At 39.5% G+C, this 25,621-nt stretch overlaps 1 protein-coding gene across 2 annotated transcripts in view; it reads right to left on the bottom strand.

Moving 5' to 3' along the window:
* AKAP11 (A-kinase anchoring protein 11) overlaps positions 1 to 25,128 on the bottom strand; it is a 36,548-nt gene extending 11,420 nt beyond the window's left edge. For both annotated transcript variants that reach the window (XM_042838873.1, XM_042838874.1), the window contains exons 1-8: positions 25,059 to 25,128; positions 21,072 to 21,179; positions 15,418 to 15,534; positions 10,896 to 10,943; positions 10,221 to 10,355; positions 8,629 to 8,893; positions 3,548 to 8,198; positions 1,479 to 1,634 (exon numbers count right to left, since the gene is read on the bottom strand). In XM_042838873.1, the coding sequence (XP_042694807.1) occupies positions 1,479 to 1,634; positions 3,548 to 8,198; positions 8,629 to 8,893; positions 10,221 to 10,355; positions 10,896 to 10,943; positions 15,418 to 15,534; positions 21,072 to 21,131 (5,432 nt within the window). In that variant the 5' untranslated portion in view covers positions 21,132 to 21,179; positions 25,059 to 25,128. The remainder of the gene's footprint in view (positions 1 to 1,478; positions 1,635 to 3,547; positions 8,199 to 8,628; positions 8,894 to 10,220; positions 10,356 to 10,895; positions 10,944 to 15,417; positions 15,535 to 21,071; positions 21,180 to 25,058) is intronic.
* Positions 25,129 to 25,621: the final 493 nt, after the last annotated feature.

Here is a 25,621-nt window from a genome sequence, read left to right as displayed (position 1 = left end):
ATTCATGGTTCCGATCTCCCCCAACATCTTTTTGCTCACAGCCACAACCCCCAATCCTTTCACATCCACCTGCTAGAACTCAACAGCACAAACACATACAGGTGCCTTTAACAATCCACAGCTGGTCCTGTAAAGCTAGGTGGGCAATTTGTGCACGTCTGTTTCTTCTGTCAACACCTTGCCATCTAAATTATGTCTCCTCTCCCCTGAGTCACATGCTGATTTAGGTCATTCCTCCTCTAATGAACAAAGTGTCTCTAAAATTGCACAAAGTACTTTCTTTCCATTTAAAGCTGTCTTGGGAATGACAGTAAAAACACCATGGGCATAACAGGTTCAGACTTTACATCTTTTTTTTTCTCCAGCATCAATTAACTCCTATTTTATTCACTGTTTGTAACTGCCAATATGCTGATTCTTCTTCTCTTATATTCCGAATTCCACCATGGAAGTCAAATTTATTTCCACTCATTGAACAGATGATGCATTATTAAAATATCTTTCAGGCAATATTTACTTTCATAGATTTTGTTGTACGAGTAAGAAATTGTAGCACTGGTTTGATTAAAATATTTGCTTAAGCCAGACATGAAAAAAAAAAACCTACAGCTTTTTGATCAGTTTCAATTTGGTACCAAACAATCTATGTGCACATTACATGAGTGTAAAAAAAACCAAAAAACAACACCCATTTCTGCTGTTTTTCATCTGAAGCGCTGAACATTCTACTTAAGTGAATGCAAAACTAAGCTAACTCACTCCTCATATCTTGCCTATAAAGAAGCTGGGACCACAACTCACTATAATTTTCTCTGGCAACAGAAACGTTGCAGATGTTTAAAATTCCTGTTTTAATTTAGCTGGCTATCAATCAGCCACTGGAATTTCAGCACGAAGCTCTGTGGAAAAAGTTACTATCCTAAACAGGCAAGTTCCAGTACTGCACACCTGTAAGTTCCTGGTTAGTAACACATGAATACACAAGCAGCATCAGTAAGAATAGCTGATAAATTCAACCCCTAAAAACAGCCGTTTAAAGCTCCTCGTGCAAATGAAGCACATTTGTTCTTCTCAAGAATAAATGAATTTACATAAAACATATTAATTTTTAATTGCAGAGCTAAATAAACACTACTTTCAAACTGTATTTTACACATGCTATTTTTAAATATCTGCATCTTTTACAAATATTTAAATTATACATATAAACAATCTTACTTGATGCAACTGTAACACAAGTGACAAAGTAAACAACCTATTTTGCACTTAAGGTATTACAAATATTTGTGAACAAAATATTTTGTAGGAAAACATCAATTCAAAATACAACATTAGAGCCACTTCAATATGAACCACATTGCTTATTGAAGACAAAATAAGCTTCTTTCCCCCATCTCCCCACAGAAAACATGCACTTGATACCACGTTTCTTCATGCCAAGGTAACAGTAATAACTGCGCTAACAGATTTATAGTTACCTGTCACTGAGATGAAGAAAACTGCTGCTCTCATCAGGATGTTCATCTTCAAAACTTAAATTTGACCAGCTGCCAGTGCTATCATCACCAATACTAAGGCTCATCTGCTGGCTAACAACAGATTCAACAGAGTGAAATCCTTCTCTTCCAACAGTGCTAAAGAAAAAATTAAGACAAAAACATCACTGCGTTTCACGTCAAATATGTTTAAATTCATTTACAACAATTTAACACTTATTTCAAGGATATTAATTTCCAATTTCTCAAAAAAAATGGAGCAACCAAATGAATCTGACAGAGGGAATGGCACAAATAATTCTCTCATTCAGAAGACTGTTTGCTATAAAGCATAGAACAGTTTTACTGTCTATGCATTTTAGTCTATAGACTGTAGATCAAGGTACAGTTTTCAAGCAGAAGAATTGACATTTTTGAAATTGTTCAACACAGGACACTTTGGCTATTTCCCCTCCCTTGCTTTCATTACTGGCAATGCTTCACTCCAGAAAGCACAAGTACTTTTAGGCAAAAATATAGCTTAGAATTGGAATCATAATCCACCCCAATAATAATAAAAGATGAATTTCCTGCCTAGATCTATTCACCAGTGCTAGCAGCCATTCCTTTCACCACACAATGAAGATCTCAAGAGACATACATTAGATGATGCTGTAAGAAGCATTTGAACATTTTTTGTCACGTTAAAATTTTAATATCTCCATGCTGTCATAGACAAAAAATAGTAAAATCCTTAATTTTGCATTTCTAACCAGAAATTTCAATGAACTTTCTTAGAAGCAATTAAAAAAGTCTCAGCTCTGATGCTGTAGGCATCACACAGAATGGCCTGGGTTGGAAGGGACCTCAAGGATCATGAATCTCCAACCTCCCTGATCACAGGCAGGGCCATCGACCTCCACATTTAATACTAGACCAGTAAAAACATGAGAAGAATATAACCATGTTACTTTTTTGTTTGTCACATACAGATTAAGGATCCAACCCCACTGGTACAGAGTCACGATATACAATTTCTACACTGCTGGAGTTTTTAGTTACATGCCTTCATTGAAAGGCCGTACAAATTAAAACAGAGCTTATGGTTTTCTGCAAATGTTCCCCCCAGCTATCACCTCCAAAACCAAAGATCTTCCCCTGATGTTTACGGGGCAGAAGCTAATCTGCATGTGACACCAAACCCTGAAGAAAGGAATTCAGACCCACAGCAGCCGTAAGCCACACTAAGGTCTCTTTAATTACTTGTCGTGATGCCCTTCTAGAAACCAGGAAAATAAGTGATTTGGCATTGCAAACAGCTGCTCCTTGCCCTAAAGTTATGGTGGCACTATTCCCTATCCACAGGCTTACTTAAAGAAACAGTAAAATTGCCTTTGCTAAGTATACAAAAATCTGAACCTCTGTTCTTTGCCTACTGTATCACTATTTTACAGAATAAACTGTTATCTTGTAAGAGGTTCTTTTCTTCCAATAATAAGGATGCTATCACAACATTTATAAGTAAAATAACCCTGTTATCTTGTAAGAGGTTCTTTTCTTCCAATAATAAGGATGCTATCACAACATTTATAAGTAAAATAAACTCTTCATTCTATCAAGTACTGGCTGGTCTGGATGCTACCAGATGTGCCTGCTGACAATCAAAAATAAGTTACTTATATTTTTCAATACAGAAAAGGAAATACAAGAAAGGAACAAATTAGAATTATTTCACGGCTCAAGCATGAATAAACCCTGAAGGATCTCCTGTAGGTAAAAATAATAGTATTTCAAGTTGAAATAGTAAGCTCCAAATATAAAGCCACCTACTGGAACACATGCACGCTGAAACATGCAGAAATCTGTTTCAAGCTCCCACAGGTGGAAAAATGTTTGGTTTTTTTGTTAAGAATCATTTGTATACCAGTATACGAATAAAACAAAGTACTCAGAACATAAAATTTGTATTTCTAAAAGAAAACAACAATGATAAAAAACTTCTAAACACATTAATGTTTGTATTAACAGTCCTCATGCTTCTGGCACAGACTGCAACAAAAGAGAATTATTACCTTATGTTAACTGCCTGACTGATATTAGTCATAGCTGATGTCATTATTTCAGTAGTAAGGCTTTCAGCAAAACTGACTCCATCTTGTCCAATACCACTGTCAGCTGCCACACTTGCATAACTCTGCTCTCCCTCTGCTTTTTCGACAGACGCAGCAACCACCTTATCAGAGAACATTGTCTTCTGTTCTACATCAACATGAATTTTAGGAATATCAAGCTGAAAGACTCTTGGTTTTTGGCAGACACTGTCCAACCTACAATGAAGAAAATGCCTCACTGGAATAGAAGAATCTTGCAGAGGTAAGTGATGAGACACACTTTCTTTACAGTAATGATGTTCCTTCATACTGCAGCATCTACAGACAGTTCCAGAAAAAGGAGACAGTTTCTCAGTATATGAAAGCCTATCCCCATTTTTTCTGTTTTCAGCAACCTGGAGACCAGCAGATTCTAAACCCATTTCTAGAGTATCATCTGCTACTTTTCTAGCGTACTGTTCTATAGCTTGAATTATGCTTTCACTGTAACTATTTTCATTCAAACTGCCCGTGCTATGATACAGTTTATGATCTGGGGAGAAAGGTAGAATTGTCCTAGGAAATCTTGTTCTAATAAGATCCCCTGCAATTTCCTCAAATTCAGTCTTTTTATATAGACAGGAATCTGTCAGAGATTTTGGCAAACACGCTCCTGATAGTTTCAATTTCTTTCTGACATCATGCGTTATGCTGCAAGCAAGAGATTCTGAAAAGTGCAACAATTCCATGCATTCTGTTCTCTGCATGCTGATACCTCTTTCATGAGTTTGGTCTGCACAGTGATGAATGCCACTTTTCACTTGCTGTACTGCATCTTTATTCACTGTTTTGGTAAGTTCTAGTTTACCATTCATCGGTGCGCTTTGCCCAGGAAATATCTTTCTGTTGCATCTCAATTTAGTTTTCCTAGCAGCTTGCCGTAGGCCTGATTTGATAGACCTGTAAGCAAGCCTGCTGGCATACTGATCCATTAACAGTTCGGCGTTACCACCTTCTCTTTTCAAAACATGAATTATATGATCTGCATATTCATCAGTCACACTTTCACAGCTAGGGTACTTAGATGTCAAACCTATCATGCCTGGACCTTGTGGTAAAGAAAGTACAGATGAATCTCTCTCACCAGGACACTGGTCCTGCACTTGGCCACATTCCTCCTTTGAACTATGATCCTTATCACCTTTTCTCAGATAAAGGCAATCCACTTGGCAGTTAACACGTTTCAACTTTAACAGTTTACAGTGCCTTGATTTCACCATTTTCTTGGCTTCATTGATGACTTTTCCTGCCATATCACCTGCATAATTCCATAAAGAACTGCATGTCTCTTCTGGGGTACTTACAGATGCAGTATATCCACAGTTTTTGTTTTGCATACTCAAATGAACCTGTCTATCAGCTTCTCTTTCATTTGTTTTAGCATCTAAATGGGAAGCTGCCATTTCAGTTGCTATTGAAATTATATGACTAGCTAAGTAATCTGCATACTGAACAGTTTTTTCTGAACGTTCTTCCTTCTCAATGATCATTTCAGAATGATCTTCATCTTCACTACTTTCAACTTCTTCAGAAAGTGATCGCATGAGTTTCAGCATAAATTCCTCATTTTCCAAAGAGTCACGTTCAATTTCAGATGAACCTGTAACAGATGGACTGTAAGGTGTAGATGGTGGTGTTGCAGGTGCAAATTCCTTTGCTAATTCTCCCTTGAGTTTCTTAGACAGTTTTCGTAGGTTTCTTTCAGAACTAGCTTGACATGGTACTAAAGGAGTTGGTGGGGGGGTGTCAGGTGTTAAACTGTTATTTCCATCTTTGATACTTGACTTATCAACCATCTGCAAAGCATCTTCACTGCCAGACATCACTGATGAAAAGCTATTTGTGTGCAGAAAACAATCAGCTTGCCTGTAAGTCAAGGGTCCTGACAATGGTTTTTGACTCTCATGTTTTGTTGAGGGCTTGTTTAAGTACGTCATCGAGCAGCTTCCTGCCTCAGTCACATCCTCTAGAACACGCCTAGCTAAAGTCACAGTGGAGCAAGGTGGTGGTGATTTTGAACAACATCTGTATCCTTTTTGTTCCTGCCAACAATCTCTAGATTCTGAAAAACACTGAACAGAATTAGTTGGAGTAAGCAATTTACATGGATTATTCAAAGGCATCTGTTGTTCAACAATTACGGAAACATTACTTTGTTTCTCAGCCTCTTGCTTCTTTATTACACATTGCTCTCTTCCACTGATATCTGCATGAGTTTGTGAGCCCACATTACATGATAAATTTTCACTAGCGTTGCGTAACACAGTTTTACTCTCATCCACAGATTGTTTCATGATGTACTTGGCCAGGTGATCTGCAAACACATTCTTGGGGAAATCTTCACCGCTATATTGCACATAGGGTTTCTTATCTACTACTTTTCTTGTTAAAAGACCTGTATACTCTTCCCCTGCTTTTGTTACTCTAGATGAGGATATGGTCTCATAAGCTTCATTTACTATCATATCTACCATAGTCCCAGAGAAACTATTAATGTTTTTTGACCCATTTGTTAATTCCGAGTTACTCCTCGTTCCAGATCTGTTATTTGTTTGTTTAGTATCATTCTGGTTATGTAAGAGTGACGGATTATTTTCAACACTTTGATTGTGATCTGAAGTCAGGTATATATTCCTGAAGGAAGAGATGTCCTCCTCTCTTTTTCTGCTTGTGAAAAATGGATGACTGCAGCCTTTGTATACTTTCATACTGTCATCAGAAATTGGAGCATTGCATACTTTTGCTTTACAAGTATCAGAGGAAGCTTGATAATGACAAAGAGCTCTTCCAGCTAAGGGAACAGGTATTGAACTTACAACACCAGAGGTACAAAATAGAGCTTGATGTACTGTATATTCCTTCTTGCAATCTTGGGTTGGATTCTGTCCTACCCTATCATTAAAATTAGGAAGAACTGTGGAGGTCTGCGTTGATTCTAGCATACTTTCTGCACTCACATATTTAACATTGTCCATGGAAACACTAATGGCTGCTTGCGTTGTGAAGGTGACATCAACCTGAGATAATTCAATAAAAGCCTCCTGAATGACAGACTCAGACAGATCTCTGGCATAGGATCTTACCACTTTATCTTCATAAGAAAATGAAGAAAGCTGTGCAGATGTAGGAGTCGATGGATAGGAAAACTGGCATACTTCCATGATTCCTTCAAACACAAGTTCTTCAGCAAGGTCTGCTGCAAATCTAGCAACAGTATTGGTAAACATCTGTTTTTTTACATGTCGTAGTTCTTTCAAAGCACCAGTTATAGCTTCACTCACCAAAAAGCTTGCTAGCCCATTAATAGCACGCTCCTTCAGGGAGATTGCTCTACGTCTTCCAATTTCATAGAAAGCCATTTGAAAGATTGAAGATGTCAACCTAGCAGCCAAATGACAAAGTGCATTGGTACATGAAGAAACACCTTTCTGCAGGTCCTTAAATGCACTGCCCAAACTTTTTTCAACCAAGTCAGTTGCAAATTTTTGAATGCTATCTCTAATCATTGATGACTTATGTTGAGATTTTGCTTGTTTATCTGGCTCCTTGCCAGTTTTCTTTCTGAGATCTGCAGCTTGATCATCTTCTTTCAAAGCAATCCTGTTGCATCTGGAATCATTTCCTCCAAGTTCTGACGAACAGTCAGGTTGAAAAACAGAACCCAATATTTCAAATGAAACAGTATCAGCATATTCTGAATAAGTATTATAAAGTGCATCATGGTGGTTTCGACTCGTCTCATCTCCACCAAGACTGATACGACATAAACATTCAGAAGAACCACAGCCTCCTAGTGGGCTGAATGCTGACGACCTAATAGGGCTGAACAAGCCTCCATTCTCTTCCCCTGATGTTTTAACTGGTCGAGGGGAATCTGGGACATCAAAGACACTGCTATATGGTGATTCTGGTTTACGAGGAGTTGGTTTCTTTACATTGGCCGGAAGAGTAGGACGATCAAACTTGAATTTCTGAGGATTCATTGTAATGTTAGCAGAACACAAATGTTCATGGGCAGTCCTCCTTTTCTGAGAGAGATTCCCTAAGATGGGATCCCTAATAACTTTAACAGATTTTTCTAGGGCTTGTTCTAGTTCATCAAACTGATCAAAACTATCAAAAAATTCACTAACTTCTGAGTCTGAATCCTCAATACCGTCTTTCACTACTGGAATTTTTGGCAGCTGGAGTTTTGCCTTCAAGCTTTTTTGATACCCTTCTTCATCTAAGAAGATAATGGGGCTTGGGCTGGAACAATTTGACTCAGAAGAGTCAGCTGGAGAAGAGGAAAACAACGTTTTACATAAAAAATTTACACCTTGATCAGAAGGGTTATATGGCTTATAGAAACTCTTTTGTATCCAAGGATCAGAAATTGAAGTTGTAACTGAATTTTTTACTGAGGACAGTTCCTTAAGTCTCAAAACATCAAACAAAGCAGAAGATCTAGCAGATGATGACTTTTGACATCCAGAACCCAAACGCATCTTCGAGTCCACAGCTTCTGAACACCGACCAGGGATGGTCTGTGAAGCGGCATCTCGATGGCTTCGAGAAGTAGAGTTGCATGGCCCTAAGGAAGAAAAAATAGTTACTACTTCAAAAACAAGAATTTACACAGAAATTACACTAGCAATAGATTTGAACAGCAATGTCTGGACTTGCTTTGTTGCAATATAGTAGCTTACTTTCTTAATTAAAGCAACATTACATTTTTTCCCAAAGCCCCACAATACAACTCCCTGAAATTTATGAATTTGTGTATTTTTTTTAAGCACACAAAGTAGAAGATTCTGTTTTACCAGCATCTGACGTGAAGATTAGAATCTCTGGTTTATGACTTAATAAGCTGTTGTGAAAAGAACAGCAACAAATTGCATTTAAAGTAGTATAATATCACTTCACAAAAAAACTTCACTACTCATTACTTACACTTCTTTTCTTATGAAATCCTGACAGCTTAAACATCAGTTAACAATTTCTATAACTCTGCAAGCACTTACCAACACTTTGCATCTTTGAAGGCTCATCTTCATCTAACTGCTCAAAAGCAGTGACAAAATCATCTTCAATTGAAGAAACTGACTGATTAGTGTCATCATCTTCTGCCCGGGATGTCTCTGCTTGATGTTTTTGCAGTGAGTTTATTTCAACTGTGTGTCTTACACCCATGGTATACTTGCTCAGCAAGGTAAATACATAATCCGCTTTGATCTTTGGGAATGAAGGAGCCAGTCGCATCACACAAAGCACTTCAGGAAGTTGGTTCTTGAAAAAGAGAAAAAAGAAAACAAAAAAAGTCTTGGAATAATCTCAACTGTCGGGAATGACAAAGGATTCCTTCAACATATTGTTGTGGTTTAATCAGGCAGGTGGCTAAGCACCACACAGTTGTTTGCTCACTCCCACTATTTCCCAGTGGGACAGAGGAGAGAATCAGGAGGAAAAAAAAAATAGAATTCATGGATTGAGATAAAGCTATTTACTAAGATAAAGAAAAGGAAACAGATGATACTTTTTATATATAAATATAAAAGTATATGTATGCATACTTACAAATATACATATATGAACACATATAACAAGTGATAAGCAAGCAATTCTCAGCACCCCTTGTGCAGCAGAAGCACACGAGATAAACTCCCGCTCCCTTCATAACTCCTTCTACATGATTTGATATGGTATGGAATACCCTTTTGGCCAGTTTTAGTCAGCTGTCCTAATTCTGTTCCCTCACAGCAGCTTGGGCCCTTTGCTGAGAATGGCCTTAGCTCTGTACAACACTGCTTATCAGCAACTATAAACATCACTGTGTTATCAACACTGCTTTTCTCCTAGAACCAAAACATAGCATCACACCAGATACTCTGAAGAAAATAATTGTGTCCCAGATGAAACTGACATATATTTTAATCAACAATAAGCAATTCAGAATTTTTTTTAAAGAAAATAAATGCGTAAAGCAATAGTTAAAATTACTTATCCATTTTAACGACTTCTCCATTTGAATACATTTTTACAATAAAACAAAAAAGGCTGTAAAATACAATTCTGACATGTTCTCATGAAACTATTTGAAAAACACAATTTTAAAGCCTGTTTATATTGAACAGTATTTCAACTAATAGGATATTTATTTCCTCAAGATTTTATAATGCAACTTGACTTAACATGCAAATCAATATAACAAAGTTTTTTGCTTTGACAACAAACTTGTAACTGGAGAAGAACCCACTGACTTTTATGAGGACCCGATATTCTCATAATTTCTTGGCATCTCTGTTTCAATGAAGAGAGTCTGCAGAGGATAGAAGCCATATTTGAGCAGAGCTGAGATAGGCAATTTGACAAGTTTCATCTTCTTTCCAAATTGGCAGTGAAAGAGACAGCAATTGAGCAGAAGGATGCGATCAGCACCATAGTATTTACACTAATAATATTTTCTAACACTCATTTTAAACAAAAAATGCAGATATACAGAACACTAATACTACCATGACCCCAAAATAAAACAAGCTGCAGTATTACCAAACTCTTTAAGAGGCCAAATATAAAGCTTCTGTGCATCAGACATGCAAGACAACAAAAGAATTACCTGGTTTTTCATGACACAGGATTTTGTCAAGGTTTTCTTTACATCTTTTAGAAAAATAACCTCATTTTCTTTTAGTTTGCACAACTGAAGCGATTTCAGAACATCTGGAAGTTCTACAGAAACAGCTGACAGCTCCTGGTTTTAAGATAGGAAAAAATTGAGAATACAAAGCGAGAAAAATAAAAGTGAATGAAAATGAACAGTTGTTGTTTGTTGCTTCATTTTAAATCTCATACCCCCTCCAACAGCTGCTAATTTTGATAAAGTTTCTCTTTTTATCCCTTATTTATTAACCCATCCACCACTTACTCTCTCAAGCTCTAGTATAAAGCTCAATTCCACTAGTAATTTAATAATACAATAATTCAATCCATACATCTAACCCGCTCTTCCAAAGAATTTCCACTGTTTCTCATGAAACAGAAGAGGGTTAAAGGTCATAGAGGAGAATCTTGGAAGCACTGAAAAGCAACTGCACATCGTACAAGGTATGCAACTACAGACAAAAGACTTAGCCAGTGATGGTCCTCAGTGGACCTCCAGATGCTCTTAGAGGACTAAGTAAACATATTTCAAACATCAAAATTCCTCTGTCCAAAAATCTACGTAGTACTTACAAGAAATAACCAGTGCTGAAAAACATTGTATTTTCCAGTCTAGATAGATATACTGTACCTGCAAATGAGCAGTACCCATCTCTTCAGCAAAACCTATGAATGCAACCTGTAGAAGAAAAACATGAACATACTGAAATTCAGAAAATAACTCTGTAGTTTTCTGTAAAACTGTTAGCTTGTAACATTTCTACCATAAATCTTCATTCTGCCACAACAAAACTCACACGTTAGGGTAGCACATCTTACCTAAAAAATACTGCATATGCACATAGTAACGCTATGGTATTTGACTTTTGAAAGACCAGATCAGACTGAGGTGCACATACAACTTGTAAAACCCACTAAGTTCATTTCTTTCTAGGGTCTATTTGCTTGCTGAAATTTAGCAACACATATACATCCCATTAAGTCTGTTAAAATAAAGATGATTTTGCAAAGATCAGTGCTTCAAGCTGGACACGTATAAACCAGTTCTCATCTGAAATCTGTCCATGCTAACAAACTATGACACGTTTGGATATTCTGAAGAGATCACGATGCTAACACAGACAATTTACCAAATAAATTGATTAGCCTTAGGCCAAAACACAGCAGATGACTTAAGCTGTGTGTCTGCATGCCATACCCAAGTAGACAGACCCTCTGAAGTAAAAGGATTAGAGCATTCAAGCACTAAGAAGGTCTTGTAAGGCTCAAGAACCTGCTATATGTCTGAAACGTCAACTATATTATGGGTTTGGGGACTTGTGGACAGGGGTATTTTATTGCTTTCTGCTATTCTGCTTACAGGCATCTCATTTCATTCAAGGCTAAAAGATCAAAGGCATTAAGTATTTTGTCTTATCTTCATTCTTTGGCATCAGCTTATGATCTACTTTACATTCAACTATGAAAATTTTGTTTCAGATGTCAGATCTTCTCATTTTCATTTAATATTTCCCTAATGAAAAATCAGTTGGGTAACTGCATGCTACTAAAAATACACAGCTTTTATTTTCAAAACAAGGTTGTAAGAACTGGAGCACAAATATTAACACATCCATTGATGTGAGAAGAGTATTAGGAAGCTGCTAGGCTAAGAAGGGATGGGATCAGGAAAGCCACAGCCCAGCATGAACTAAACTTGGCAGGAGGTGCCAAGAAGAAGAAAGGATTCTACAGATACCTCAACCAGAAAAGGAAGGTCCAGGAGGATGTATTCCCCCTAGTGAGTGACACAGGCAAGGTGGGTAACAACAGACAAGGAGAAGGCTGAGGTACTTTTTGTCATGGTCTTCTCTGATAACTGCCCATCACACAGCCCTAAAATGTTTGGTTTGGAAGGAGGAAACAGGGGAAGTAACGTCCCTCCCACTGTAAGCAAAGATCATGTTTGTGACAACCTGAGGAACCTGAACATCCACAAGTCTACGGGTTCCAATGAGATGCATCCCAGAGTCCTGAGGAAATTAGCTGATGTAGTCACCAAGCCACTCACAATGATATCTGAATAATCGTGGCAATAAGGTGAAGACACTGGTGAGTGGGAAAAAGGCAGCATCGCACCCATTTTTAAGAAGGGTAAAAAGGATGACCCTGGAAACTACCAACCTGTCAGTCTCACATTTGTCCTTGGAAAGATCACAGAGCAAATCCTTCTAGAAGCTATGCTAAAGCACATGGAAGACAGGGGGGTGATATGGGAAAACCAGCATGGCTTCACCAAGTGTAAATCCTGCTTGACCAAACTAACAGCCTTTTATGGTTGGACTGGGTGATCTTTTAGGTCTTTTCCAACCTTGGTGATTCTATGATTCTATGTTATTCTATGTTATGATAGTGCTACTGCATGAACAGACAAGGGAAGAGCCGCCAATGTCACCTGCTTGGACTTCAGTAAGGCCTTTGACATGGTATCCTACAACATCCCCCTCTCCAAATTGGAAAAATATGGATTTAATGGGTGTACTGTTCGAGGGATGAAGAACTGGCTGCAGGATCAAGCCCAGAGAGTGGTGGCCAATAATTCAATGTCTGGATGGAGATCAGTGATGAGTACTGTCCCACAGGAGTCAGTGCGTGGACTGATACTCTTCAATCTTGATCAGTGATACTAACAACGAAGTTGAGTGCAGCCTCGGCAAAGTGTGCTGATGACACCAAGCTGTGGGGTGCAGACAACACACCAGAGGGTCAGGATGCCATTCAGAGGGACTAGACAGGCTCAAGCAGTGGGCCCAGGTGAGCCTCATGCAGCTCAGCAAATCCAAATGCAATACCTTGCACCTGGGTCAAGGCAACCCCTCCTACCAATACAAACTGGGGGAGGATGAAAGGACTCAGTAAAGTCCTGCCAAAAAAGACTGTGGTGAAAGAAAAGCTGAACACGAGTAAACAGTGTGCCCTTATAGCCCACAGGGCCAAACATATCCTGGGCTGCATCAAAAGAAGTGTGGCCAGCAAGGCAAGGAAGGTGATCCTGCCCCTCTACTCTGTGCTGGTGAGGCCTCACGTGGAGTACTGCATTCAGATGTAGAGTCCTCAGTACAGGAGAGACATGGACATGCTGGAGCATATCAGGAAGAGGGCCACAAAAATGATCCCAGGGATGAATCACCTCTCTTATGAGGACAGCCTGAAAGAGCTAGGACTGTTCAGCCTCAGAAAAGGCTCTGAAGCAGACTGGTAGCAACCATTCAGTGTCTAAAGGGGAGGTACAGGAAAGAAGGGGACAGACTCTTTAGCAGAGTCTGTGATGATGGAACAAAGAAAAACGGTTTCAAACTTAAAGAGGGTAGATCTAGGTTCTATATAAGTAAAACCTTCTACAGGGCGGGTGGTGAAGCACAGGAACAGGTTGCCCAGAGATGTGGTTGATATCCCATCCCTGGAGACACTCAAGGTCAGCCTGGATGGGGTCTGAACTCCTGATCTAGCTGTAGGTGTCCCTGTTCATTGCAAGGGAGTTGGACTAGATGACCTCTAGAGGTCCCTTCCAACTCTACAGATTCTATGATTCCATGTTTGGAGTTGAAGTTGATGCGGCTGGGATTCAATTATTTCAGAGCACTATGCAATTGAGTGAGTGATTTTTAAGTATTCGGGTCACAGTTCACAGTAAGACTGTGCTAGTGAGATGCTTCTCATGCCTAAAACCAGCAAAGAACAACTATGTTTATAATCACTTACTAACTGGATCAGCAACTTACCTGTGCATACAGAGAAACTGTGAAAGAGCTATAAAAATAAATGGCTAAAAAATAATCGTTTTGTACTGCAGTTGAGTTTTGAATGAGCACACATGGGAACAAAAAACCTTTTAAACTGAAATCATGTTAAAATATTAAGAATTCTGACTTATTTCAGGTAGTATCATGCAACTACGTTGGCCTCCCACAAAAATCTTCCTGTTTGCATCCACTTATCTTTATCTCAATTACAACAAAATCTTAAATTAACTCTTTTGCAGTAGCATTCTAAATGGCTCTTAGCAAATCACAGTTCTCTAGCATCATGTTCTCTGTGCTATTAAATGATCCTTTTTCAGTGATATACCCTTAAGCTCCTACATCCTTTAAGCATACAGTATCTGAAGACACCTTTCAATTCCAACACCTCATCTGCACAACACCTACTGTATGAACAGAAGAAGAGGCCTAGCAATTTAAAGGCTTGGAGGGAAAACATTTCTCTGAAGAACATTTTGGGAGGCTTTAGTGTTTGCTGAAGTTAGGATGTTTTTTTAGTGGGCGTATGCTCTTTTGTCTTCCTACAGGCCCTTTCCTCTTCCACAAAAATAATGATTATGAACCTTTTCCACTCCCAAAGAATACTTTGCCATCAAAGAAACAGCTGAATCTACTAATTTCTGTCTTTTTCTTCCTAATCAGTTCAGGTCTTGCTCCCCTCCTATAAGGCTCCTTGTCAGGCCTGTCAATTGCTCAGTAGTCTTCTACAGCTCTTAAGAGATACACATTGCATAGTGCTTCTTACCTTTTTGGTTTCTATTTGGAGAAATTGGTCTTAAATTTGGTAACTCAAACAGATCTAGTTGTCTTCACAGCTCAAGGTTTAATTTACTGAGATACTTCTGAATTCTCTCTCAGTCTACTCTTTCTTTTTCCCACCCCATCACCAGACTTGGTTCAGCTTTTGGCCCATATGTATTCATGTCACAGAAGTCCTGATCTGCAATGCTGGAGCTTTACCTTTTAACACTGAGCACTAGGAAATATAAGCAGTCCACTAGCTTTCATCTTCAGACTTGGACCAAAATGCTACTTCATTAGGGTACTATCTGTACAACTTGAACACAGGAATGCTCACAAATGCTGAGCATCCAGTCACACCATTCCTACAAAATTTACCTACATGTCTTGTTATTTAGTTTCACAACTCCTACAAAGCAGAGAAACATCATCTTGAACGTTACAGTTATTTTCAGCACTTCAAGGACTGAATGCAAGAATAGCAACATGGGACAAGGAATTAACTGTCAGTAAGTTGCAACACTGTTCACATTTACTATCCTGCATGCTACAAGATAGATCATCTTACATCATAACCAAAAAACATACATAAAAGATTAGGTTATGCCAAACCTCAATAAAGTTATCTTGTTCTTCCCAACTTAAACATTCTTCTGCTGATACACTGCATAACTCTTTTCTGCTGTGCAGCAGTGACTTCATAGAGTGCAGTACACCTTCACCAAAGCTCTGAAAAACAATGGGAAAAAAAAAAGACAAGAAGTTATTTTCAGTTTTGAAGAGGCTTTTCTAGGCACCTCCTTAATTTCCTTATTCTAAGCACTGTTTCAAACTTTGGGCAACCTGTTCCAGTGCATCACCACCCTCTGCGTGAAAAACTTCCTCCTAAAAGATCCTAAACTTTCTCCTAAAAGATCCTAAGATCAAAGAAAGTGCAGATTTGGGAAAAAAAAGAAAGATGAATCCAAGAAGAAATTTGAAGGCCCACCCACTCTGTGCATCAGAGCTTGTATACAGAACTTTTCCATCGGGTTTTCCTTAAAAAGCATGAAAAGCTAATTTAGCCATGAAATATTAGAGAGATGGCTTCAGCAGTCACAAGGAAAGAAAACAAGCCAAAGGGAAAAAAAAGAAACCCTCTACATATCTTCTTTCCCCATTCTATAAAAATTAAAGAACTTAATTCCTTGTAATTATTTCTTGTAATATTTTCTCCTTTTGGCTTTTAAAATTGCTGTCCCCTAGCAAGAGAAAAGGTTAAGAAGTAAAAATGAGATTATGATTTGGTTATGCATTGTTGACCCAGTTATTTATTCTGCCCTGTTACAAATTAAGTGAGAAATGCATCAAATTTAAGCTATTTCAAATCTGCACAGCTTCTTAAACAACAGCAGAAGTACCAGAGAACTAAATTTAGTCAGGGAAAGCTTTGCATTTCTCACAATCCCACAGCAAAAATAATCCCTTTATGGTAAAAGCTGACGTTACTTACCACAATTAAGGCTCTGGAAAGAGCTGTTTTTCTTAAGAACAATGGTGTTAAGTACTAATACACTGGAAGCCCAACTGATACCATCAGTATCACCATACTTGTGCTCATAACAACATAAAATTAGGAAAGCATTTTTAAACTACTAAGACAGAAACAAAATTCAGGACCCCTGAAATAACCAAAACAGATTTCAAAATGTTAGCAAGCAAGGCTGGGATTACTAGACTTACAGCAAAGGCCAAGTAATATTGAAGCAGTCAAATCAGCTACATCTATGGAAAAGTAAGAACCAGTAACTGAAACGTTTTGGCATGTATTTAGGACACCTTGGAGGTCATTCAAATAATCCCTACTTGCATCTCTAACTTTGTCCCCACATATTTAATGCTGTAATACATATGCATCTTCATACTTCTCAAGGTATGCAAACAATGTTTCTGATCCTCCAGATCATCCAGATTTACAGGTGGCTGCAATGCTGATACTGCTGACAGGCTCTCCCCCAACAGATTTAGAAGCAGACTCTCACCCATCCATCTAACAGAAAAAGTCACTTAAGCAGTCAAATCAGCTTGATGAAATAGCTCATTTTCAGCTTATACAACAATTTAATCAGTCTCAGCACTCAAAACTAAGTAATAAAAAAGTCAGACAATATGACCTGGAAATTCCCTGCAACCCAACAATGACCCAGTCTGATAAAAACTGAAAATTATCCTCTGCTTCTTAGAGTAATTATTACACACTTCATATATACATATTTTTTTCCTTAGTTTAATATCCTGAAAGAAAACACAGGATAGACAACGACAAAAAAAGGTATGGTGTTAAGAGTTACTGTAGTTTAAGTTAGAAAATTCAGGATTTTGGAGAATACTGGGTGTAAGAGAGCAAGGAAGAAATGTGCAATAATAAGAAAAAGATCTCCCTCAGGTCTGGTAGAACTGTCATAAATGGCTATATGAAGGCCTGGCAGTATAGGTTTTTGTTTTTTCAGAAGGTAATAGGTATAGGCTAGCAACACAATAACCAGTGTCCTCATAACTTATCTTGAAACTGAGGTCAAGTATCATCAATATTAATTATTATTATTAAAATAAAAGAGTAAAGGTACAGATGAAATCTGATAACACGAAGCAAGCAGGTATCATTGACTGAAAAAAGAGCAGCACATACAGGAAGCTCAAGGTGAGAGCAGTATAAAATGCAAACATATGAAGTGCAAGGTTACAGCCTTTAAAAATAATAGCAAGCTTTTGAATAGAACTGTGAAGTCACATCTGGGAAACAAGAGATGTGGCTCTGCCTCTTCGTTACGACAGTGAAGCAAACAATCAGGATGATGCAGCACTGAAAATAGCAAACGTGACCCCAGTAAGCATCCTTTAGCAGGATAACTGGCATAGTTTGAGTGGCTGAGTGCGTCCTCTGTAATTGCACGTACCATATCATCCTCATGTAGAAAGAAGATTAACTCACAACAAGCACAGATGAAGGATAATCACTGAACACAGAGGCTTTCATACAAAAGCAGACTAAACCTTTAGCTTGCAGTTTCCAAAAAAAAAAAAAAAAAATCAAGACTAACAGAGAACATATCTACAACTGTAAATACATCATGAAGGTGAACATCAGCCAAAGGGAAAAGAACAAGCTGAAGAATAATGATACCTGTGAACAAACAGGTATAAGTTTGGTGTGAGTAGTGGAATTCCTAAGATTTGGAATCATCAAAGCAGTATGCTTCAAAAAGACTTGAAATCTGCAGTAAGGCTTTTTGTTGTGTTTTGTTTTGTGGGGTTTTGTTTTCATTTCCCCTCATTAACTGTGAGACTACATTTGATAGCCTTAATTCTATTATCAAAATCATGCTTTCGACAGAGATTTCACTTCAGAGAAAACTTCCAACCCAACAGGCAATGAAAGCAAGCTTTCTCAACCATACCAAATTAAATTGAAAACTGAAAAGCAGCACGTCCTCAAGATCAGCAGATCAATGTAGGTAAGGACAAGAGGTCATCTTCAACAGAAGGATATTGTTTGTTTTTGTAAACAGTACAACCACTAACAATATACTTCTTCATACTGACAAGAGAAACAAAAGAAAACTACTTGATAGGTCCATATACTCCTTCCTCAGATGCCTGACAGGAAAGTCTGCTTTAAGAGTGTGTTTGGAATCTGCACTAAGTCAAAGTAGCAGAAAAGAAAAATACCCTAAAAAGCATGCAGAGCAAAACTGACCTGAACAATGAAAATCCTCACCACTCTTCCAGCTCAAAAGAATCATTTGAAGTTTTGCATTGCTCCCTTTGTAGCCAACAAACCAAGGAGTCATTAGTTACAGATCCTGCACTGTAGAAAAAACTGCACACTACTTAGTCTAATGATCTAAATAACTGCTTTCTAACATTTCATACAACCTACAAACCTGCAAGACGTTTGCAATACTGGAGAAAGCTGCTTTTGCAAAGCTAGCAGAAGGAGATTTCCACGATCAATAACAGTACCTGAAAAACTCTCACTTCTTCCACTGCCTACTGAAAAATCAAGTCCAGAGCAGGCAGATCACATTTACTCTGCACTTAGGTATCAGGAGACTTCTTCCTGATTTCACATAAAATCAGGAAAAATAAATAAAATAAACTGAATATTCTCAAGTCATTTTGTGAAAGTGGAAACTTCTGCTTTAAATGCAAATGCCACAACCACACAGTGCAACATTTTCATCTGAAGTATTACAAAGACAGGAATCAGACTGCAAGCTGAGAACCAGCAGAAGACGGTCTAGTGGTTGGTGACCTTGCACGTAGCAGGGGATTGAAACTAGGTGATCATTATGATCCTTTTCAACTCAGGCCATTCTGTGATTCTATGAAATATACTGTCATCCTGATCAGACCACTGCCTGGGTCTGTGAAAAAGAATTGAAGAGCCAAACTAAAACTTGTTATCCCCCAGGGAAAAATCAAGAGGAAGCAGCTAGAGATAAAAACATCAGAGTTCAGCTGCATGGGAATGTAGAATTCTGCAAGGCACCTAAGTACTCGTGTTGCTAGAACCACACAGTCCAGAATGCTTAATGGCAATTAACAGAGCAATTCACAAAACTAGTACTTTAGACAACCATTCCAATCAGTGAGGAATCACTGTAATCATTAAAAAGATGTTTCTGCAGTGCAAAGGCCAAAAAAACTATGGGATTTTTGTCTGACTTTGGTTTTATGTTATGTGTGGGTTTTTTTCTTAGTTGAAGGAAGAAATTGTCAGGTTGGATGTTAGGGAAAACCTCTCTGAAAGAATAGTCAGGCACTGGAATGGGCTGCACAGGGAGGTGGTGGAATCATCGTCCCTGGAGGTATTCAAGAAACATTTAAATGTGGTACTAAAGGACAAGGTTCAGTGGGGAAATATTGGTGATAGCTGGATGGTTGGACTGGATGATCTTAAGAGGGCTTTTCCAACTTTGGTGATTCTATGATAAAAACAAATAGGAAATCAACAACATCCTCTAAAATGCACTTTATGATGAAGTTAAGGATGTAAAGTGACCTGAATGCTGTTAAACAACTTTATTTTAACTTTACATAAGCCAAGAAAAATTGTATACATCATGTCTTAAAGCTAAAAGATAACCCATAATTATAAACTGCTTAATACAAAGCAATTATCATTCTGAATTTGAAACTGATTAACTGCCTGGCACTCACATCATGCACATTCTTGCCCTCAGACTGTTTCTATAGGATCTATGATGCATATACTGTCTCCTTAAGAAAGAAAAATGTGTTTTATGGAATAAAAGTAATGCAATTTCTAGGCAACAAAACTATTCCTTGCTTAATTTCCCCACTTCAACACTGCACACATTTGTAAGTCAGGCAGGAATCAGGGAAGACCCAGGAAAAAACTCATCTGCATTGGACTATTGTGAGAAATACGGAGTCATGGAATAGCTCAGGTTGGAACAGACCTTTAAGATTATCTGATTCCAACCCCCTGCTATAGGCAGGGACACCTCCCTCTAGACCAGACTGCTTAGAGCCCCATCCAGCCTGGCCTTGAATGCTTTTAGGGATGGGACATCCACAGCCTCACTGGTAACTGGATAAATCAGTTTATTACTTCAGGGTAAACTTCAATGTAATAATTTCACTTGAGGAAGCTGCAGTTTATTTCTCCAAACTGAGGGGAAAAAAATTGAAAAGAATAAATAATTTTTTTTTTCCAAATGTGTTATCTTTCACAAGTGCTTAAACAGACTATTTTTCACCAAAGCACTGCCCAGAAATTCATGTAAACCTCAGAATAAGCCAGATTAAAAAAAAAATAAAAATATTACAGTAAAACCTAACACAGACTTCATTGGGCAGTTGTCACTGACTGCTATATATTTCATACATGTAAATTTGAATGTGTGCTTGAAATAAAAAAGTTGTTCTCCACAAACAAGGCAAAATTTAACATTCAAGTACATCACTTTCATTGTATCCACCTCAAAACTGAAAAGGAAGAGAGGAAAAAAAGCATGCACAACCCTTCTCTACAGTATTTTGTCTCCCAGGCTGTACTCTGCTGGGATAAATAAGCCAATGCATAAAGCAAGGCCAGTTTTATGCCTCCTTGAAACATCAGCCTGCCAAAATTAAAACTTACAAAAAAAAGGGGCGGAGAAAACTCACCATGTAAACCTAAAAGTTTACTTAGTTCATTATCAGACTGCTGCACTAAGGATTGAAAAATCTATGAAATTATTATTATTAAATATAATTACCTTTTTCACTGATATTCTTGGTTTCATTCGACTGCCCTGAGCCCTTGTGTAGATATCCATGATTTTATCAATCTTAGCATTCGATGGCACAAGTCAGCTCAAAGATACCTACAAAAACATTCATAGATTAATTTTCTTTCCCCAATTTGTTAGCATACGTTCTGAAAACACAAGTAGACAAAGCAAGAACTGATAGAAAATAAAACAGTTTCAAACTAAGACTAAGCAGCACACTGTCCAGACTGCTGTCCCTGCAAAAGAAAAAGAAAAAAAAAGAGCTGCCTTAACATAAAACAATGCACAAAATGTAAAATTAAAAAATGAGAACAGCCCACACATTACAGTCAGTTCCAACACAGTTATTTAACTAGATTTCAATGCTGCACTGGTGGAAAAAAAATGTTGTATTAAGTATTGTTCCACTGTTGTTGATACTGGGGAGAGGTGTACCAGCAGATTCCTGGACCATGCAATATATTTCATCTTTTTTTCCATGGTCAAACAACACAGGCTATCCAAAACATAAGCTATCCAAAATATACTAAAGAGCAAATGCATGTAAAATTGACTGCAAAATAAAAATAATAATTAAGAAAGCAAAAAAAAAAAAAAAAAAAAAGAAGTCCACAACCACAGCAAGCACAGGTTTTCTTTGCAGAGCTGACCAGCTTGGTTTTCTTGATCTCATCTCAAGCACATCTTTAGTCTTTTTACAGAAACAAGCACAGGTTTGTTCTTGAGGACATGTAATGTAAGTAAGAAGAGCAGTACTGACATGCGATCATTATGGTTTTCACCTTCTCTCCACTGTCAACAACTGTAAAAGCTTCCTCAAACATATAACAATGAAGAGCACCCGTATATATTCACATTCCACCTTAATTTCTGCTTTCTTTCGTAAAGATGAACTTGCCAGAACCTTCCACAAAAAAGAAGTTACACTCAAACTGCAACACAATAACAAGAAAGAAGAAAAAAAAAAAAAAACCCTCACTTGTTCCTGCTGCTCTATCTTAATTGGCTAACCCGTTTGGTTAATCTCATCATGCCAGGGAAACACTCTTATACACATCCTTGTCCTCACAACAGCCATCTGTGGGAAAGCTGGTCTCACACTGGGCCAAAGACCAGCAAGCCATACGAGCTCTGACGCTCTGCCATATGAGGACTGATGCTTACAACAGTTTTAACAAAGCCCAACAGAAAAATCACAAGGATGACTCTATAACCATGCAAGTTTCAGCACTATCTACTCATACAGAGCAGCCTACAGGTACACTATCTTTGGGCAACCGGTTAAGTATTTTCCTGTGGCATCAGCTAGCAAATGCTGAGATCTAAGCACCTGAACTAAGCCACTTGCAGTGTCATCCACCTCATGGAAGCAACGGCTTTGTAAATCACATCACTAAGATGTGGAAAGATGCTGAGGACCAACCATAGTGCTTTACCCCTGACTCAACACCACAGCCATTCTATCTTGTCTGCACCCTGTCCTTCACTATCAGTACCATACAGGTTCTCCTCGTCACCTGGGGTATGTCACAGCTGCATGTCACTCATTTCCACTTGTCCAAGAATGATGGAGACCAGATCAAAACGCCTGGAACACGCGTCTTGAGCTGGTCTCCGTCACAAGAATACAACATAAAGCTGAAAACATAAAGCTGAAGATGTATAAAATTATTTTGTTGGCTAAAGTACCCAAACTTAAGAACTAACCAGAAAGGAAGTGAAATCACTGACAAACAAAACAGCCTGGAAATAGTTGGTATCTTGACAAAACAAGATGCTTTTTTCTCTTTTCTAATGATTTGCCACTTTCACTAACTGGGTTGGCAGTCTTGAAAAAGTCTGCCAACTTTTTCAGTTGCTAGATTAAAAAATGACAAGCTGTCTCAACCATAGCTACATTCACACTAAGCAGAGAGGGGTAAATGCATCTGTCAGGTCTCAAAATTAGGAAAAAGTTCAGCTCAGAAAGAGTGGTGAGGCAGTGGCACAGGCTGCAGTCACTGTCCCTGGAAGAGTTCCAAGAAGCATGCAGATGTAGCACTGAGGGACACGGTTAGTGGGCATGGTGGGGATGGGTGGATGGCTGGACTAGATGACCTTAGGGGCCTTTTGCAATCTTGATTTTATGATTCTATGTTACTTCCCAAGCACCCATATCTTCTCAAAGAAGCATTCCTTCTTTTAAAGAGCTTGACCAGAGAATACCTAGCTCAAGAGGTATTGTTTTCAGATCATAAACACGCCAAATGAGGGAATAATCAGATTAAATTATTATTCCAGACTGAGTAACACATTCCATCACTACACTTTTTCAACTAAAGAATCCATGGACAACAAAATTTTATGGGGGATGAACCAAGGTGGCAAAATTCAAAATTCAGGCCTCAAAAAAATCACCCACACTGAACCAATTCTCAATATACTTAATTTTTCGATAATCACTTAGATACTGGTAATGTCTATTGCTAGATTAAAAACTGAAAACTACTGCTTTAACATGGGAGTTGGACTAGGTGATCTCCAGAGGTCCCCTCCAGCCCCAACAACTCTGATTTTGTGAAAGGCTGCCTGCACAAATCTGAAATCATTCATAAATAGGAAGTGATGTAAGGTAATTAGCATTACATGACAGATAGCATGACAGATGAACACGTTACATTAACTGTGATTTTGCTATCACTGATTGTTTCCAGATACAGCAGAATTTGTATGCAGACTTGAGAAGAAGGATTTGGGGGTGTCAGTTGATGAGAAGCTCTATACGAGCCAGCAATGCACACAGAAGGCCAACTGTATCCGGAGTCGCAGCAGGAGAGCGAGGGAGGTGATTCTGCTTCTCTATGTTCTCATGAGACCCCACCTGGAGAACTGTGTCCAGTTCTGGATCTCCTGACACAATAAGGACGTGGAGCTGTTGGATCAGGTCCAGAGGAGGGCCACAAAGGGCTGGAGCACCTCACCAATGAGGACGGGCTGAGAGAGCTGGGGCTGTTCAGCCTGGAGAAGAGAAGGCCCTGGAAGGACCCTATAATGGTCTTCCAGTACCTGAAGGGGGCCTACAGAAAACACGGGGAGGAGCTTTTAATAAGGGTGGGTAACAAAAGGACAAGGGGAAACAGTTTGAAACTGGCAGAGGGTAGATTTAGATTAGATATTAGAAAAAATTCTTGACTGTGAGGGTGGCGAGACTCTGGAACACGTTTGCCAGGTGGGGCTGTGGATGCCCCCTACCTGAAAGCCTTCAAGTCCAGGCTGGATGGGGCTTTGAGTAACCTGGTCCAGAGGGAGGTGTCCCTGCCTACAGCAGGGGGTTGGAAGCAGATAATCTTAAAGGTCCTTTCCAACTCAAACCTTTGTATGATTTCTCTCCCTAACTGACTCTGATAACATCTCAGAGCCTCATTAAGAATCATAACACCAAAGCAACCGTTCACAACTATGGGATTCCATTTGATACCAAGGAAAACCAGAAAGACAAGAAAAAAAGAAAAGAAAAAAAAAAGCAGCAGCTACTTTGACTTTTTTTTTTTTTTTTTTTTTTATATATGTATATAAAGCCCCTCAAAAGAGTCAAGGAAGTAAACAAGCCGCATTCCTCCTAAATCTCAGGGCTGGGAAGAAGAGATCGAGGGGCCGCTTTTCGTAAGCCCACCGTATTACAGCCAGGCGCTTCCAGCAGCCACAGCGCAACCCCCGCAGAGCTGCCCGCGAGCCCTGCGCCACCCCCTTTGCAGGCCTCCCCGCCGCCCCCCGCTCCGTTACCGGGCTCTCCCCAGCCGCCGCGCCGCCCCAGGCCACGCAAAGAGCCGCCGGCTCTCCCCCTCCCTCAGGGCAGGGCCGGAGCATCCTCCGGGAGGGAAGGAAGGAGCCACCTGTGGCGGCTACCGGGCCGGGAGGCGGCGCCCCGGCCTCAGTGCAGCCCGCCGGAAGCGGCAGGCCCTGTCTCTCTGCAGAACAGCGGGCGGCCCGTACCTGAGCGCTGTCCTCAGCGTCCGCCGCCCGCCGCCATTTCTCCTCCTGGAGCAGCGGAGCAGCCGCCGCCTACCCAGTCGTCGCCAACCCAGCGCACCGCAGCGCAGCGCCCTGTAGCCGCCACGCCACGCCCCCGGCGCGCGCCGTTCTCGCGACGCTTCCCTCTCCGCCTCCGGAGGCGGGCGGGAGTCACATGACTCTTTCCGCCGCGCTCCCCCTCTTCCCGCCGTTTGTCCCGGCGCGTTCCTCGCCTGTTGTGTGGGATTGGGTGCTGCTCCCCCCAACCCCGGGAGTGAGGCAGTAGACCTGTGTGGTGAGTCGTTCCTGCTCTCTGTCTGGATTGACGCCTGCTTTGCCTTCCAGTGCGCTGGCTGGCTCAGCAGGTTAGAGGACTCAGACAGAAATTTCAGACGCTTTTGTGTTTTCAGACAAAACACCTGTGCCCTTCCTCGTCCCTGTTAAACATAGTAATGTTGCCAAAAGCCACAGTACCTCAAGCGTGTCATTTACCCCATCGCATACGCTTTTTCAAGTCCTCATTAGCTGTAATGTGCATCTGACCT

This window comes from Centrocercus urophasianus, unplaced genomic scaffold (genome assembly GCF_019232065.1).
Source record: "Centrocercus urophasianus isolate 14NV4802_14NV808 unplaced genomic scaffold, USGS_Curo_1.0 seq_9, whole genome shotgun sequence".
Classification (NCBI taxonomy): Eukaryota; Metazoa; Chordata; class Aves; order Galliformes; family Phasianidae; genus Centrocercus; species Centrocercus urophasianus.
Note: the sequence above shows the minus strand (reverse complement) of the source record. Positions and strands in the feature narration are given on the sequence as shown.